Below are 14,392 nucleotides of genomic sequence, written 5' to 3' on the forward strand. Positions count from 1 at the left end.
GCTGTTGGAGATTGTAACCTTCGTCGTGACTTATTATTTTTTTATATGTTCTATTTTTAGAACTAATTGTATTTTGTTTGCCATAGTTACTTCTCTTTAGTCCGAAATAAACACTCATGTCAATAACATCTTTTTACTAACTTTATTTAATTACTAAGAACATATACCATATTTACAACAGTGGCTAACGGAAGTGTGTCGCGTTCCGGGATCAGCCTGTGTATATCTGGCTTTAATAGGCCGGCATAGTTGTGTCGACTGCCAAGTGGTAATAATTTCTCGTCAGCCGACATTCTATTAGACTCCACTCCATTTACTATCTGGTGAATGAGGTTACTTTGCCGTGTCCGTCTATTGTGGATCGAAGATGCCGCGTAAGTATATAAAAAAATAATTACACAGAAGCCGCTAAACGGATCTGTGTGAATTAAGCACACGGATAGATATCGTATCCTGGGTTAACGTATAGGTTTCTTTTACCTCGGTATTTTGCGCCTCTACGGAATATTTGATTTTTTAAATAGATAGCGCTGTTGACACATGATGTTATGGGTCTCTACAGATTAATAGAGGGATAGTGAAGCCGCGAGCAATATCCAGTACAGTATAGACGGCGAAAATTGCGATACCTATTTGATTACAATAACTAATAATTTATCTGCATGATGAACACTTATGTTCGCGGGCAGACAGAACCTAAGTACGTTGTTACAAATGATTAAGCTGATACTCATCTTGTGTACATCACACCGTTAAAGTAGGTAACTAGGATTAAGGATGTCAAGGAAAGATTTTTTATAAAAAGTGTGTTGGTTTTTAAATGGAAAAACCCAAGTTATAAAAAAAAGTATATTCAAGTTTGTTCAATAATAATAGATAAAATTATTATCCAGGGGATATTCACTTCAATGTTTCTGTGAGGACGTCGCCGAGGCTGCTGAACTGCAGGCCGCCGTCCACTAACACCAGCGTGCCTGTCACCATGCGGCTGTGGTCGCTGGCGATGTGCACGATCATCTTACCGATATCCTCCGACGTGCACGGCTCGCCGAGAGGAATGATCTTCGAGGTGCGGGTCAGGAAATCTTGGTATTGCTCATCGGATTCGCCGGTCATGCGCTGGTGGAACTGGCTGATCTAGATTACAAATAAAACACGTTGTTTTATATCATAGAGCAGCATGAGCTGTGGATCAGGAAGTCATGCGTTCGAATACCATATGCAGGACAAGTGACATCACTCCTAAAACCCACAGGTTACAGGTTTTTCAGGTGTTTCAGGTTTGCTGATATGATTTGCTTGGGACTGGATTCTCCAGATGATATTGGTTTAGGTAAGCAGTGTGTACATAATATAGTAGTAGTTATTACTTACTACATATTATTATTCTATTTTCTAGAAACAAAACCTGAGAACTAATAGGGTACCGGCAGTGGCGAAGCGTCCATACAAGCCGATTCCCACCGGCTTCCCTTTTAGGTTTTTGGTGATACTAAACAATATATTTAATAGGCAAATATAAATTTACAACATATCAGACAATGGACAATAATTATAATAGCTTAACTTATTAATTATAATTGATAACTTAATAATGACATCTATCGGCCATTAGCCCGTTGTTTGTTAATTTAATCGATATCAATTACTTATTTTAATTGACGTTAGATGGCGCACCTTGTATTTAGTTCCCCAGAAATTCCGTTACCTAAAATTGAAAAAAGTGAAATTGTGACGCCACAGGCAAAGGTAACCCGAGCTAGTTCGGCTTCACGTTAACCGACTTTGTATAGTTGTCGCTTTTTACGTCCTTCAAACGTCATAATTTATTATGCTACCAAGTTGCGGTGTTTGTAAATTGTCATATTCATTTTATTTTTGATAGTTATGTGATATTTAGTTATCAGCGCTTTGTTTATTTAGAAACTACAAATAAAAGTGTATTATAATGGAAATAACTACCTGTGATCAGTTTAATGTCTACCTTTACGTAAGTATATTATTAGTCGGTGATTTCACATATTAGTATTCAGATGGTAAAATATTTGAAGAAGATCTGAAAGTTTTTGATTTTAGACACAAAATGTTTGTTACAAGAATATAAATATGATATTATACTGAATTAAAAGTAGCACCACGATACAATCAAAAGTTAACGAATAACCTTTCTTGATTATAATTTAAATTGATAATTATATAAGTTTATCATGTAGGTAGACTTAAACTGTTGGTCTGTTTGGCGATCGTGATACCTATTTCTATTACATTTATAGTTTTATTTTGAAAATAAACAGATACTTTTAGTGTTGTATGGTTATAATATTAATACTTACTTTTGTTGCTGTTATAACTAATTAATAGGTAAGTACTTATATTTTGATTAATGGATCGAGAATTATCTTCGTTTAATGTTCGATTTTATGAATGTTTCAATTATTTACGCATAATAGGTAATTTAGTATGTATGTCAACGTTTGTTGATTTCGAATCAAGACTTATCCGTTGTCTTAGTTTTTGTTTGCCGATAAATTGCCCCGATATCTTAACTGACGCCAATTTTTTTTACACCGGGTTACCTTTTGAAAAATTTCACTCTTCGCCACTGGGTACCGGACTCATTTTTGTTCTTTACTATTATCAAATATTTACATAATATAAATTATAACACAGAAGGAATTATTAAAATCCGGTAAAAAATCAACAAGTTATAAGTCTTTGAAATTCGGTGGAAGGGGTAATTAACAAGAAACAGAAAAGAGACGAAATATCCACATGTGACGTCATCGGGAATTACGACGCGTGCGAAAAAAGAGATGAAGCGATATCCCCACATCGCGCCCACTTCTGCACGTTACAATATTTTAAATATGAATTACTCGCTCATTTTTTAACCAATTGTTATGCAGTTTTCGCAGGAGTGCTTCTTTTTCGTATTATTAACCATTACATATAGAATAATGTACAAAATCAAGCATAGGCCTGTCCCCTATTATAAGGTATCCAACTTACCGTAATGCCGGGGCTGACGGTGTTGGCCCTGACGCCTTTAGGGCCCAACTCTAGGGCGATCAGACGCGTGAAGTGGTCCAACGCTGCCTGCAATAATATAAACGGACAGTTTAACACGCAACCCTTGGATTAATGCTTAAATATTAAAACGACACCAAGTACTTGGTCTGTAGGAGTAGTGCTGTACAAAATATATATAGGAAGTGCTTGAGGCTTAAGTGCTGAACATTTCTCCGGACTTAGACACCATCTTAGTCGACGTCTTCAGTTATTTTAAAACAAAACATTAGAGCCTTAGCGCTGTACTTGGAAAGCATCAGAATATTTTTTTATTCGTTTTTTGTTACACGGCAAATTGACCCCACTGCATTTATTAGTAATTGGACTGGGGACTAGGGGCCAATAGAACGTAGACTAAAGAGATATGATTACACACATATATACATAGGCTGATCCTGGAACGTAAGACACTTACGTAGGCCACTATGGCGGGTTTTAACACCTTGTGTAAGGGGTTCCTATCGGAACGGATCTAAAATATTCCCTTCCACCAGCAAAATTTTACGAGGAATATTTAACGTGGCTATTTGAACTGGGAATTTATCATTAGAACTTTACTTAATATTTAACTAACGTCCCTATGCCCGTTGGGACATGTGACATTATTTTTAAATTGAACAGATGCTTAGCGAATTGTTTTTTTTCTCTTTCCAACTTAGTTTATTACAGTTATATATAGATGTAGGATTCACAACTAATCCGACTACCGGAATTGTTAAGTAAGTAACTTGTCACCTTAGCCATGGAGTAAGAGACGGCTCCCTTGTTGACCCACGTGCCGGCGAGGCTGGAAACATTAACGATGTTGCCTTTAGAGGCAATGAGCGCGGGCACCAGGAGCCTCGTCAGGTTGTACACGCTGCGCAGGTTCACGTTAAATAGCTTGTCAAACACCGCCATGTCGCCCTTCTCGATCAGGTCCACCGCACCGATGGCCGCGTTGTTCACCAACACGTCTAGTCTGGAATATTATGCAAGATATACTCGCAGGGCTCGTCTATCGGATTTTTTTCGGGATCATTTTCAATATTTTTCGATGATGAAGCGACAAGGATTTTTCTATACTTTCCATTCCTGCGGCACAAGGTGTTTCACACCTGGCCATAAATCTATACCTACTTTCTTTGTTGCACTATTAGAAAGACACGCACAAGATGTTTCAGACCCGGATTCGCACTCAACGTGTCAAGGATTGTGGCGCCCACCTGGTACATTTTTTATGAGTATAGGCCATTTTTTTTCCGCTGCCCCATGTAATAGGTTTACGTATGTATGTATGTAGGGGCCCTAAATACGTTATCATTTTCCATTTGTTTGTATTATGGAAGGCACTAAAGTTAAATAAACGAATGATTAATTAAACCGTGTGAGCGTCCTCTGAAATCTGCCGCCCCTAAGAGGCTGCCGCCCATAGGCCGCGGCCTTTACGGCCATTTACAAATTCAGGACTGAGTAGCCCTACTCAGACACACACACTCGCAACTGACGCACTGACTTTCTGCCATGTGTATTCCGCCCCATGATGTGACAGGGGACGAGTCTATCGCCATATCGCGCACAAGTTCCAGACCCCAGGAATTGAGTGGAAATACCCAATATCTAGGTCGGGGATCTAACCTAAGACCTCAGCGCTGCAGTCTTACTGTAAAACAACTATGCCATTGAGGCAGTCATTATATTTAAATCAAAAATATTCCTTGTTCCGTTACTTTATTAATCGTTTACGATATATAAAATAAAAAATATTTATGGAAATGACATATAAGAAAGATAAGACTGCCCTTTTTTGTTTTCTATTGGCTTTACCGATTGTAGAAAAGGCCTGCGACCCTAGGGAGGTTTCCTAAAGTTTGTCTGATCTGTTTTTAAATTAACGAACCTTCCAAAATGCTCCAGAGTTTTCTTGGCGGTCTTCTCGCAGCCCTCGTCGGTGCCGAGATCCGCGACGATGTTGAGTGTGGCCGACGCACCGTCCTTCTTGCATCTTTCCGCTACTGACTTCAGATTCTTTTCGTTTCTGCCAACAAGCGAGAGCCGAGCTCCCATCTTCGCCAGCAGCAAAGCTGTGGCCTCGCCTATGCCGGCGCTGGCCCCCGTCACCAGGACTACTTTGTTGGAGAAGTTGTATTCCATTTTTGTGTGTTGTGTTGTGTTGTAAAATCAACTGAGGCTTGTTCTCCGATATACTGTATATAAATGAATAAGATTGCACAATACTCTGCAATACTATCAAAACGTTATCAAGAACTAGTGTTTCAGTGCGACTGCAGCTCTGCGAAAACTAGTAATTGTAATCAAGGCCGCAAGTAATGCATAGATCATTCTTCTAACAAATCTGTTTTCGCAAACGATATGGACACTCCCGATGGGTACACCGCAGGTACCGTACTTTCTGTAATGAAAGAAAACATACCTTGCAACTGCACATGTCATCTAACGAAATCTTATATCTAATACTATGGGTAGGTTTTTATTATAATGATCATTGTAAAAATCCAGATATCATATAAACAATATACATATAGATTTACTTAAACGAAAATGCATAATTTGTAACACTATATATAGCTACAGTTTATTTAGTTTGTTACATAATTAGGTATTCATAGGGCCCTATTCCATATACACAGGCAGATTCGTATTTTTCAATTACGGGCGTTCTAAAAGTCTCCTTTACCTACACGACTACCAAAGCTGTCCTAACATTAGGACGCCCGTAATTGCAAAAAACGAATTCGCTCCGTTGATGAATAGGTCACCCTATATATACACTAAGAAAAGAAATGACTTAATGTAATATAGCGGACAGCTTCACAGCATATTTATGTATATCTACGTGGATAAACAAACCTACATTTATAAACATAAATATATCTACTTTATATAGTACTAGCTTTTGCTCGCGGCTCCGCCCGCGTTATAAAGTTTTTCGGGCTCAAGTTTACCGTTATAAAAGTCACGCTTATATTTTCCCGGGAGCCTATATTCTTCCCTGGGTCTCAAACTGTCTCCATACCAAATTTCATCTGAATACGTTGGGTAGTTTTTGAGTTTAACACGTTCAGGCAGCCAGATGCAGCGGGGGATTTTTGTTTTATAATATATTATTATAGAACTTTTTAAGAGGAACAATCCCGTCATACTCATTCATCATTGTTGTATAACTTTGACCGTTTACGCAGCGAACGCAACGGAAGTTCTCATAACTAATAAATTTTCCCCGTTTTTGTAACATGTTTCATTACTGCTCCGCTCCTATTGGTCATAGCGTGATGATATATAGTCTACAGCACTCCACGAACAAAGGGCTATCCAACACAAAAATATTTTTTTAGTTTGAACCGGTAATTCCTGAGATTAGCTATTACTGCTCCGCTCCTATTGGGTATAGCGTGATGATATATAATCTATAGCACTCAACGAACAAAGGGCTATCCAACACAAAAATATTTTTTCAGATTGACCCGGTAGTTCCTGAGATTAGCCATTACTGCTCTGCTCCTATTGGGTATAGCGTGATGATATATAGCCTATAGCACTCCACGAACAAAGGGCTATCCAACACAAAAAGAATTTTTCAGATTGACCCGGTAGTTCCTGAGATTAGCCATTACTGCTCTGCTCCTATTGGGTATAGCGTGATGATATATAGCCTATAGCACTCCACGAACAAAGGGCTATCCAACACAAAAAGAATTTTTCAGATTGACCCGGTAGTTCCTGAGATTAGCGCGTTCAAACAAACAAACAAACAAACAAACAAACAAACAAACAAACAAACAAACTCTTCAGCTTTATATAATAGTATAGATATTACGATTTACGAATCCAAAAAATACTATAAAACTCGTAACAGTTCACCGCGACTCCCTGGAAGTTATTAAAACAACTTAGCCAAATTTGGTCTAAGGGTCAAAATATGCCCGGACATAAACGATGTAGCATCATTCAAAAAGCTGCTCATAACTGCATCGTAGCAATTTAAAATGTTATACTTACCACATTTTCATTACCTACATACATGGTGTAACTTCCATGCAACTCGAGTTGGAGAATCGTAGATATTATGCATCTGAGTTGCAGAAATTATTATACCAGATATTTGTAACCTCGCAGGCGGAGTCAAAGAAAAGTTACAAATACCTAAGATATCTGATTTTCGGATTAAACTCAAGTAGCTACTCATACGTCTTCGCCGGATTATTGGAATTTCATCCCGACGCCAATGCACGACTCCCTGCTGCTGCGAGCCTTCGTTGTTGAGAACGTCCGTCAGTATGTTTCGCGCCCATATGTTAAAATTTTTTAGCCACGGAATACAAAAGGTAATTTGGTTCATTTTTGTGTTTATTTTTTTTTTTTTAGTAATATTTGTAATGATTCAGTTATATAGCTACTCATGTAATGATGATAGATTCCAAACACTTCTTGACAGGTATGTAAATAAAAAATGTTAATAAAATAAAATGTACAGGTCGTTAATGCCGGTCACGCTGACCGGTATTACCCGCAACACATTTTTTTTATTAGTTTTATTACTATTAATTTATTATATTTTTCTTTATAGGAACCAGGATGATTTGAATAGGGAATTCAAACTGAATTTGATTTTTTCTGAACTAATAATTGCACATTTGAAATGTGCACAACGTAGACTAAGGGCGGGCAGCCCTCTGCCGCCCGCCGGCTCTTTAATTTGACGATTTTTCTTAAGTGACCGGCATTACCCTACATACTTTACCCTACTTCCCTCTTTACCTTTATGTCCTTAAAATCGTTTCCACTTCCTAATAATGACTAATTCAATTCACAAATAATTTACTTACATTGACGGCGCACTTATGGAACGAGTTACGTGTGTCGGTAAAAGTGGTTACATTTCCCATTTTTAAAAGGCTTACTCGCTGTAGTGAAGTAGCGTTGTTTGCAAAACAAGAAATAATTATATTATTTCTCCTTTTCTTCCATATATTACTGAATGTTACGTATTTTATTTTAACCGTGTAGTTTATGTATTATAATATTATACATACTTACACGATAATTTTTATGTTAAAGATTAATTTGATATTTTTAACTACTTTTATGTAATAAGTATATTATATTATTTCCCATAGCCATTTTTACTTCTTGTTTAAATGTAGTCTGTTGTTTTATTTTATGCTTTAATTTACAACAAATAAGTAAATAATAAATTAAAAAATATATAAGTACTTGCAAAAGCTAAGTAAGTAAATTATAGGTTCAATTCCTAAATTATAGAGCGTGTTTCTTATTTCTCCAATAATTTTACAATTAAAGGGAGCCAAGTTAGTACTTATATATTAAACAAACTTCAATTACATTTTTGTAAATTAAACGTTCAATAAAAACGGCCTTGGTCCGGAGATCGCAAAAAGACATAAGTAAATGTTTCCAATATATTGCGTAAACTTGCGTCATAGTTATAAAATAAATATACTTATGGTTATCTGTTATAAAGCATGTCCGATGGCGTAGTTGTATTGCTCAAGCGGTATGATTATCGCGTTTAGGTGTGACACCCCTTTTTTGGTTTAGCGGAGGAAATGCCTCATTACTACCACCCAGCCATCGTGGACGGCGACTAAATGGTTATGTTGGGTTCGCCGTGCCTTACGACCGGCGCTGAGCCACTCGGACTAGATGGTTACCATTACCGTCGGGCCCAGTCCGTAACCATATGTAGGTACATCCTACGCACGGCATACTAACTAAAACTCCGCGGTGGCTTTCTTCGACGTATTAGGGACGGCTGTGGTCTTCCTCCCACGAAATTGCTAAGTTGGAGTCCGCTGCCGCCCCTCTGCGGTGCTGCCTAGTGCGTCCCATCTCCTCGAGGGCCTAGAAGCGTCCGCGCACCAAAGGAATTCCCATACCTAGGAACTACAATAACACGGTAGCATCTCAAAAGGAAATCGCTCACACATCTACCCATGATATCCGTAAAATTATGTCATATTTTGATATTTTGATATCAGTGCATTTTTTATATCTTTATTGAAACTATCATTTTGACCTGGTAGATATGAATGGATATGAATGGAATGCATTTACTGATCTGATATAGATACTAAATACTATAAATATACGGTGGGGGATTAGGATTTTATAGTATATGGACATTCAAAAAATATTTGATTCTATGTTATTACTTTAGCCACAAATAATTTATGGTGTACACAAATTAAATGAGCGTGAAAAAAGGTGTCAACTAAAATTTCACAAATTTTTGCAATATAGGAAGTCACAAGTCGGAAGACATTAGTCCAAGGTTGAGTATCTTCAACACTAGCAAATGACGAGTGTTTCTCTAGGCGAGTGTTAATGTTATCAAGTATGGACATGACACGTCATATTTTAATCAATCCACTTCAAGATTGGATCTTAATGCCCATGGACCTTGGGTATGTGGTGGTATATAAGTACTCGTATAAGGTGTCTCGGAATTACCTTTTTTGCATGACATGGCAAGGTGAGCTCGCTACACCTGATGATAGAGTGAGGTGCAGTATGATGTCGACTGACGTGAGGTATTTACCCTTCGAGAAGTTCCAGTCACATGAAGGCGTGGTACTTCTTTGTGCATGCGATTGTTAATGAAGACACAAATCTCGTTTTCAGAAATCGTATATTTTCTTCCATGTCCTCCTCTTTTCCAGCTAATAAATATTTGTTTGAGGCATTGAGCGTTCAGGTATCGTAATTGCTTTGTACAGTGGAATTTATAAGCAGATCAGTATTTGACATCTATTAACGCAATGACAAAATGAGCATAATATGATAGGGTAATATTATAATGAAATAAGCATAAATTCTGTAAAATAGTATAATTTAATTGAAGTCCATACAATACACTATGAAGTCAATAATAGTTCCGAGCTCCGCCGAGTCACACCGCGCTGAGCGCCAACATTACACAACACATCGCAATCGCACACGTCACGCGGCTCATTCGAACGGACAACGCGGGCTTACACAATTTGATAAGTTGATAAATATAGGCTATCAGATATACCACCGATCCTATTCATTTAAAGCACACAATACACGTAACGTGACGTACTGTGCAAATCTTCGCATATGTTATCAGTTTTGGGCCATCGTCTTCCACGCTGGCCTGAGGGTCGGTGGTCGAATGGAAGCTTATGTCACCATTTATTAACTTAATTGTAGCGCCCTCTCCCCTTAGCGATAGTATAATTCATTCAGTCCTTTGGCATCCCTCCTTTCAAGAAGCAGAAAGAGTGGATTGCTATAGCCTCACGTCACAGGTTACAACTTTGTTATCATAGCTCTCGGGCGTAATTTCCATATGTTGTAATACAGCGGTTGTTCAGTTAACTTGGAGCACTATCATGGCGAGCTCTGGCCCGCGCTGCTGAACATCCTGCCGAGCAGGCTCGGGCCGCGGCGTGCGACGTGCAGCGCGGCGATGACGCAGGTGTACACTCGGCGGAGCGGGCTGTGCACTCGCCGCATGCATGGGTGCGGGCGCGGGTGCGGGCGCATGCGCGTGCGCGTGCGCGAGCGAGAGGCGCCGAGACATGCGCGCGACTCACTTCACACGGCGCCTGCATTCGTCTCTCCGCTCACTATCTGGTACGTGATCAGGTATTCTGGGTAGGCCTGTAAACAATGATGAAATTTATATTATAATTGTTGCGGACAATGAGCCGGCCTCCGTGACCTGACTACCTGACCCTATTTGTAAGTAATTGTAGCTTAGTTAATTTGTTATTTTTCCTTGTATATTTTTATTAGTTTAATTATTGTATAGAATTAAGTTAAATTGTATAATCGTGCACCCGTGGCGATGTGTGAGCGTGGCCCGCGGGTGATCCCCCGCGTCGCCGCGCATGCGCCATAGAGCGCGCCGCCAGGTATGCGCTACAGCACGCGTGCGCCGATGTCTGTGATTGGCGCAGGCTGAGCGCGTACGAACTTTCACCCATCGCGCACAGTGCCGTCAAAGAATTGCATATAAATGAGAGCCTCTAAGGCAATTTTACTCAGCCTCAACTCAGCTTCAGTAACTTAGCAAGATCAACAAGAAAACTCAGCGGCTCTCAAATCAAAGGAAGAAAAGTATATCTATTGTACAAGAATTATTGTGAATTTACTACTTACTGTATGAAAAAAACTTGGATACGAGAAAAAATATATGGAATTTTATTGGAAAAAAAAGGTGTCTTATTGAGTCGATTCCTGAAGGAAAGACGTTCCTTACAATAATTATAAAGGAAATTTTTCAGAAACTCATACCTACCCTACATAATATAGGGTTGTTGCATTGTTGCTGCATTGTTTTTGTATAATGCACCAGAAATAAACACCTATGTGCTAATCCTAAGATAAATTCTGTATTTTATCTTTGGTATAAACTAAATTAAAATGGTTGGTACCTGTTCGCCGCGGTACACAACGTACTCGGGGAAGCAGAGGCCGCCCTGGCTGGGCCGGCCCGCCACCGAGTGGTGTCCGGGCGGCGCGTGCGCCATCTTCAGCGCGCTCGCCAGCTGGAACGCGCGCCCCAGGGCCACGCGACACAACAGCATCTGCCTGTGGAACAGCACATACACATATTCCTACCATGGGCACCTATTAGTCTATGTTTGTCAAATTAAAACAGATGCATGGCCTGCTTAAGAAGAGCATGTTGAGCTAATTAATTACTGCAGTGCACAGCTACACAGATCGTGGGATACAATATGGCTGCCTGCAGAACTGTTACTGGTCTCTGAGCTTTACCAATGGAATGAAATGTCAATACTTTATAGATGGAAAAGAATAGGGCGGCAGAGGTTATATATAGCTAAACAATGATTTGTTACTTACCTGTGACAAAGGTAGCAGCTCCTGTCTTTGTGCGCCGGACAGCCGGAGCCGCCGCCGAACCCGTACACGTACTGGTTGCTCTTGGACGAGTGCTCCGCGAAGTATATGCCCGCACCAAACATCCCGCCTGACAAAAAAAAAATACAGTCGAATTGTGGACCTCCTCCTTTTCTTGAAGTCGGTTAACAAATACTATTGGACCCTACTTCATTTACCATCAGGTGCAGTAGGCTCAATTTGCCGAGGCCTCCTACTGTTGATCGAAGATACCTCCTATATACAAAAAGAATTAGTGCAGAAACCGCTAAACGGAGCTGGGTGAAATTTGGCACACGGATAGATATCACATCCTGGATTATAGTGTAGGTTTCTTTTACCCATATAAAAAAATATATATCTGTGAGCCGTATATACTTCCGTGTTGGCGAACGAAAAATATTGTATAAACAAAATGTAGTACTTGACTAGGTGGTCATATACTTTAACTAAAAAAAATAACGGCTTATAAAGTGAATAAAACAGAAAGCTGAGATTAGATACAATTAAAAAAATGGCTGACCTATGTAAGCGTGTCGTTCGTCGAATCCCTTCTGCACGATCGCGTTGATGAAGGGCGAGCCGTGGAAGAGCATGCGCTCGTTGGCGCAGCCCGCCTCCTCCGCCACCTCGCGCCGCCGGTGCTGGTACCGCTCCCACAGGCGCCCGTTCACTATCTTCTGTATCTGTTCAGTACACGACCGATGGCGTTGTTATTGTTTTTGACATTTAGCGACATTGCTATTTCGGGAAGTAGGGTTCTTTCATGGCAGGTACAGACCAAGCGAATTAGGATATATTGACGATCGATCGAAGGCAAGCATTAGCTTTTACTTCAATCGGTCGTTGGAATGAGATGTGGCATACCCTGACGACGTTGTAGTGCGTGAAGTGTCCGCCGGCGTGGTCGCGGTGCGCGCGCACGGAGGCCTGCATCTCGCGCTCGAGCACGGCGTACTCGCTCGCGCCCGCGCCCCCCGCGCCGCCCGCGCCCTCCGCGCCGCACCCGCCCTCCGCGCACTCCGCCTCCGCCGGGCACACCTCCACCAGCGTCGTGCCGCCGTACCACTCTACAATAACACATTCTTTAAACAACTCTTGAACAGGGCCCTTATTCTTTATGATAGTGTAAACGCGTAACACGGCCGTGTCATGTTATCTTCGAGAAATGTGCGTGGAATGGTATTCTGTAAGCCAAATTTCTATAGTCCTAAACATGACGCGTTGTGTTCCGTGCCTGTTACGCACTGTTAACATAACGTGCGGGATAGAGAATAAGGCCCCAGGGCTCGTCGGTTTTACTTTAGTCTTAGTGAAACCGATAATACTTCTTACTAAAACCAAGTGCTTTGCTGCTCTTTTGAAGCTACATATCAGTATAGTGCTTACCGTTAGCGGCGTGTGTAGTTCGCCGTGCCGCCTTGAGCAGGCGGTGTCGGTGTCCGTAGGCGGCCACGCCCACGGCGCGCAGGTCCTCGTGCGACATCTCGCACAGGATGTCCACAGTGATCTGCTCGCGCTCCAGCACCGACGTCAGCTGCTCCAGGCCGATGCTGCACCAAACAACAAACACGTTATAAAATTTATTGAGTATAAAATTTTAAGGACATAACCCTGTAACACTACCCGTGACCATGAAGGCTGCAAAGTCTCCGAAACGTCGGGAGAAAAAGTAAAATATTAAAATCGCGATAAAATCCGAAAAATAGTTTAATTTTAATGTCTAACATTGGCGTAAACTTAAGAAATCATAATACCAAGTAGTATAATTTTAGCAACAGTACATTTTGTGAAACGATACGGTGATGATACTATATCATTTGTTTGATTCAAAGAACAGTATAACATTATGTAGTTTCTATGACTAAAGCTTACCTGGAAAGGAACGTTTGAAGTGACTCCGACGTGGACAAAGCTGAGGCCGGTCTGCCAGCGGCCTCTTCTAAGCTCCCTCTAGAACCTTCGGCCCAATAGTTACTGGGTAGTACCTGTACACACGTAGTATGAATTATATTGAATTGAATCATTAATTCATTCTTGACTAACATTTTCTCGCGACTTTGCCCGCCTGGAAGAGCTTTTTCGGGATATAAATCACGCTATAAATTTTTCCTTCTCAAAGTCTTTAACTATCTCAATACCAAATTAAATTGATAGTTCTTGAGTTTATCGCGTTCAGACAGACAGAGGCGACAGGGTCTTTGTTTTATAATATGCAAGGATTAATAGTACTAGGATGTCCAGCTCTAAATGGACTATTATACAAGTGAGCTCTCTATTTATGTTATGAAATTGATTTGACTGCCGACATGACCGAAGATAAAATGTATCATGGCAACACAGAGACAAAAATGTTTAAGTGATGTTAAATTGTTTATCGAATAGTCCAAGAAGTCGTGTGAGAGTGGAAATTCATCAGTTTGCATCACAT

The 14,392-nt window shown here is 40.3% G+C and overlaps 2 protein-coding genes across 2 annotated transcripts in view; both read right to left on the bottom strand.

Moving 5' to 3' along the window:
- Positions 1-834: 834 nt before the first annotated feature.
- LOC115453942 (3-oxoacyl-[acyl-carrier-protein] reductase FabG) lies at positions 835-5,248 on the bottom strand. The gene is made up of 4 exons (XM_030182669.2): positions 4,949-5,248; positions 3,805-4,030; positions 3,010-3,096; positions 835-1,137 (listed from the first exon to the last, which is right to left on the bottom strand). Exons 1-4 carry the CDS (start codon positions 5,200-5,202, stop codon positions 901-903), a joined length of 804 nt encoding a protein of 267 aa, XP_030038529.2. The 5' UTR covers positions 5,203-5,248; the 3' UTR covers positions 835-900.
- Positions 5,249-9,902: 4,654 nt separating this feature from the next.
- The window catches only part of LOC115453956 (poly [ADP-ribose] polymerase tankyrase), a 30,425-nt gene continuing 25,935 nt past the window's right edge, over positions 9,903-14,392 (bottom strand). The window contains exons 19-25 of the mRNA XM_037443400.1: positions 13,837-13,949; positions 13,351-13,514; positions 12,829-13,031; positions 12,485-12,647; positions 11,926-12,052; positions 11,493-11,649; positions 9,903-10,716 (exon numbers count right to left, since the gene is read on the bottom strand). Of these exons, the coding sequence (XP_037299297.1) occupies positions 10,651-10,716; positions 11,493-11,649; positions 11,926-12,052; positions 12,485-12,647; positions 12,829-13,031; positions 13,351-13,514; positions 13,837-13,949 (993 nt within the window). The 3' untranslated portion in view covers positions 9,903-10,650. The remainder of the gene's footprint in view (positions 10,717-11,492; positions 11,650-11,925; positions 12,053-12,484; positions 12,648-12,828; positions 13,032-13,350; positions 13,515-13,836; positions 13,950-14,392) is intronic.

The sequence above is a fragment of the Manduca sexta genome, chromosome 26 (assembly GCF_014839805.1).
Source record: "Manduca sexta isolate Smith_Timp_Sample1 chromosome 26, JHU_Msex_v1.0, whole genome shotgun sequence".
NCBI classification, from domain to species: domain Eukaryota; kingdom Metazoa; phylum Arthropoda; class Insecta; order Lepidoptera; family Sphingidae; genus Manduca; species Manduca sexta.

Coding starts and splice junctions, on each gene's coding strand:
- LOC115453942 (XM_030182669.2), bottom strand. CDS start 5,202: ATGGAATACAACTTCTCCAACAAAGTAGTCCTGGTGACGGGGGCCAGC. Junction 4,031..4,948: donor ACTCTGGAGCATTTTGGAAG/GTTCGTTAATTT, acceptor ATAATATTCCAG/ACTAGACGTGTTGGTGAACA. Junction 1,138..3,009: donor CCGTCAGCCCCGGCATTACG/GTAAGTTGGATA, acceptor TTTGTAATCTAG/ATCAGCCAGTTCCACCAGCG.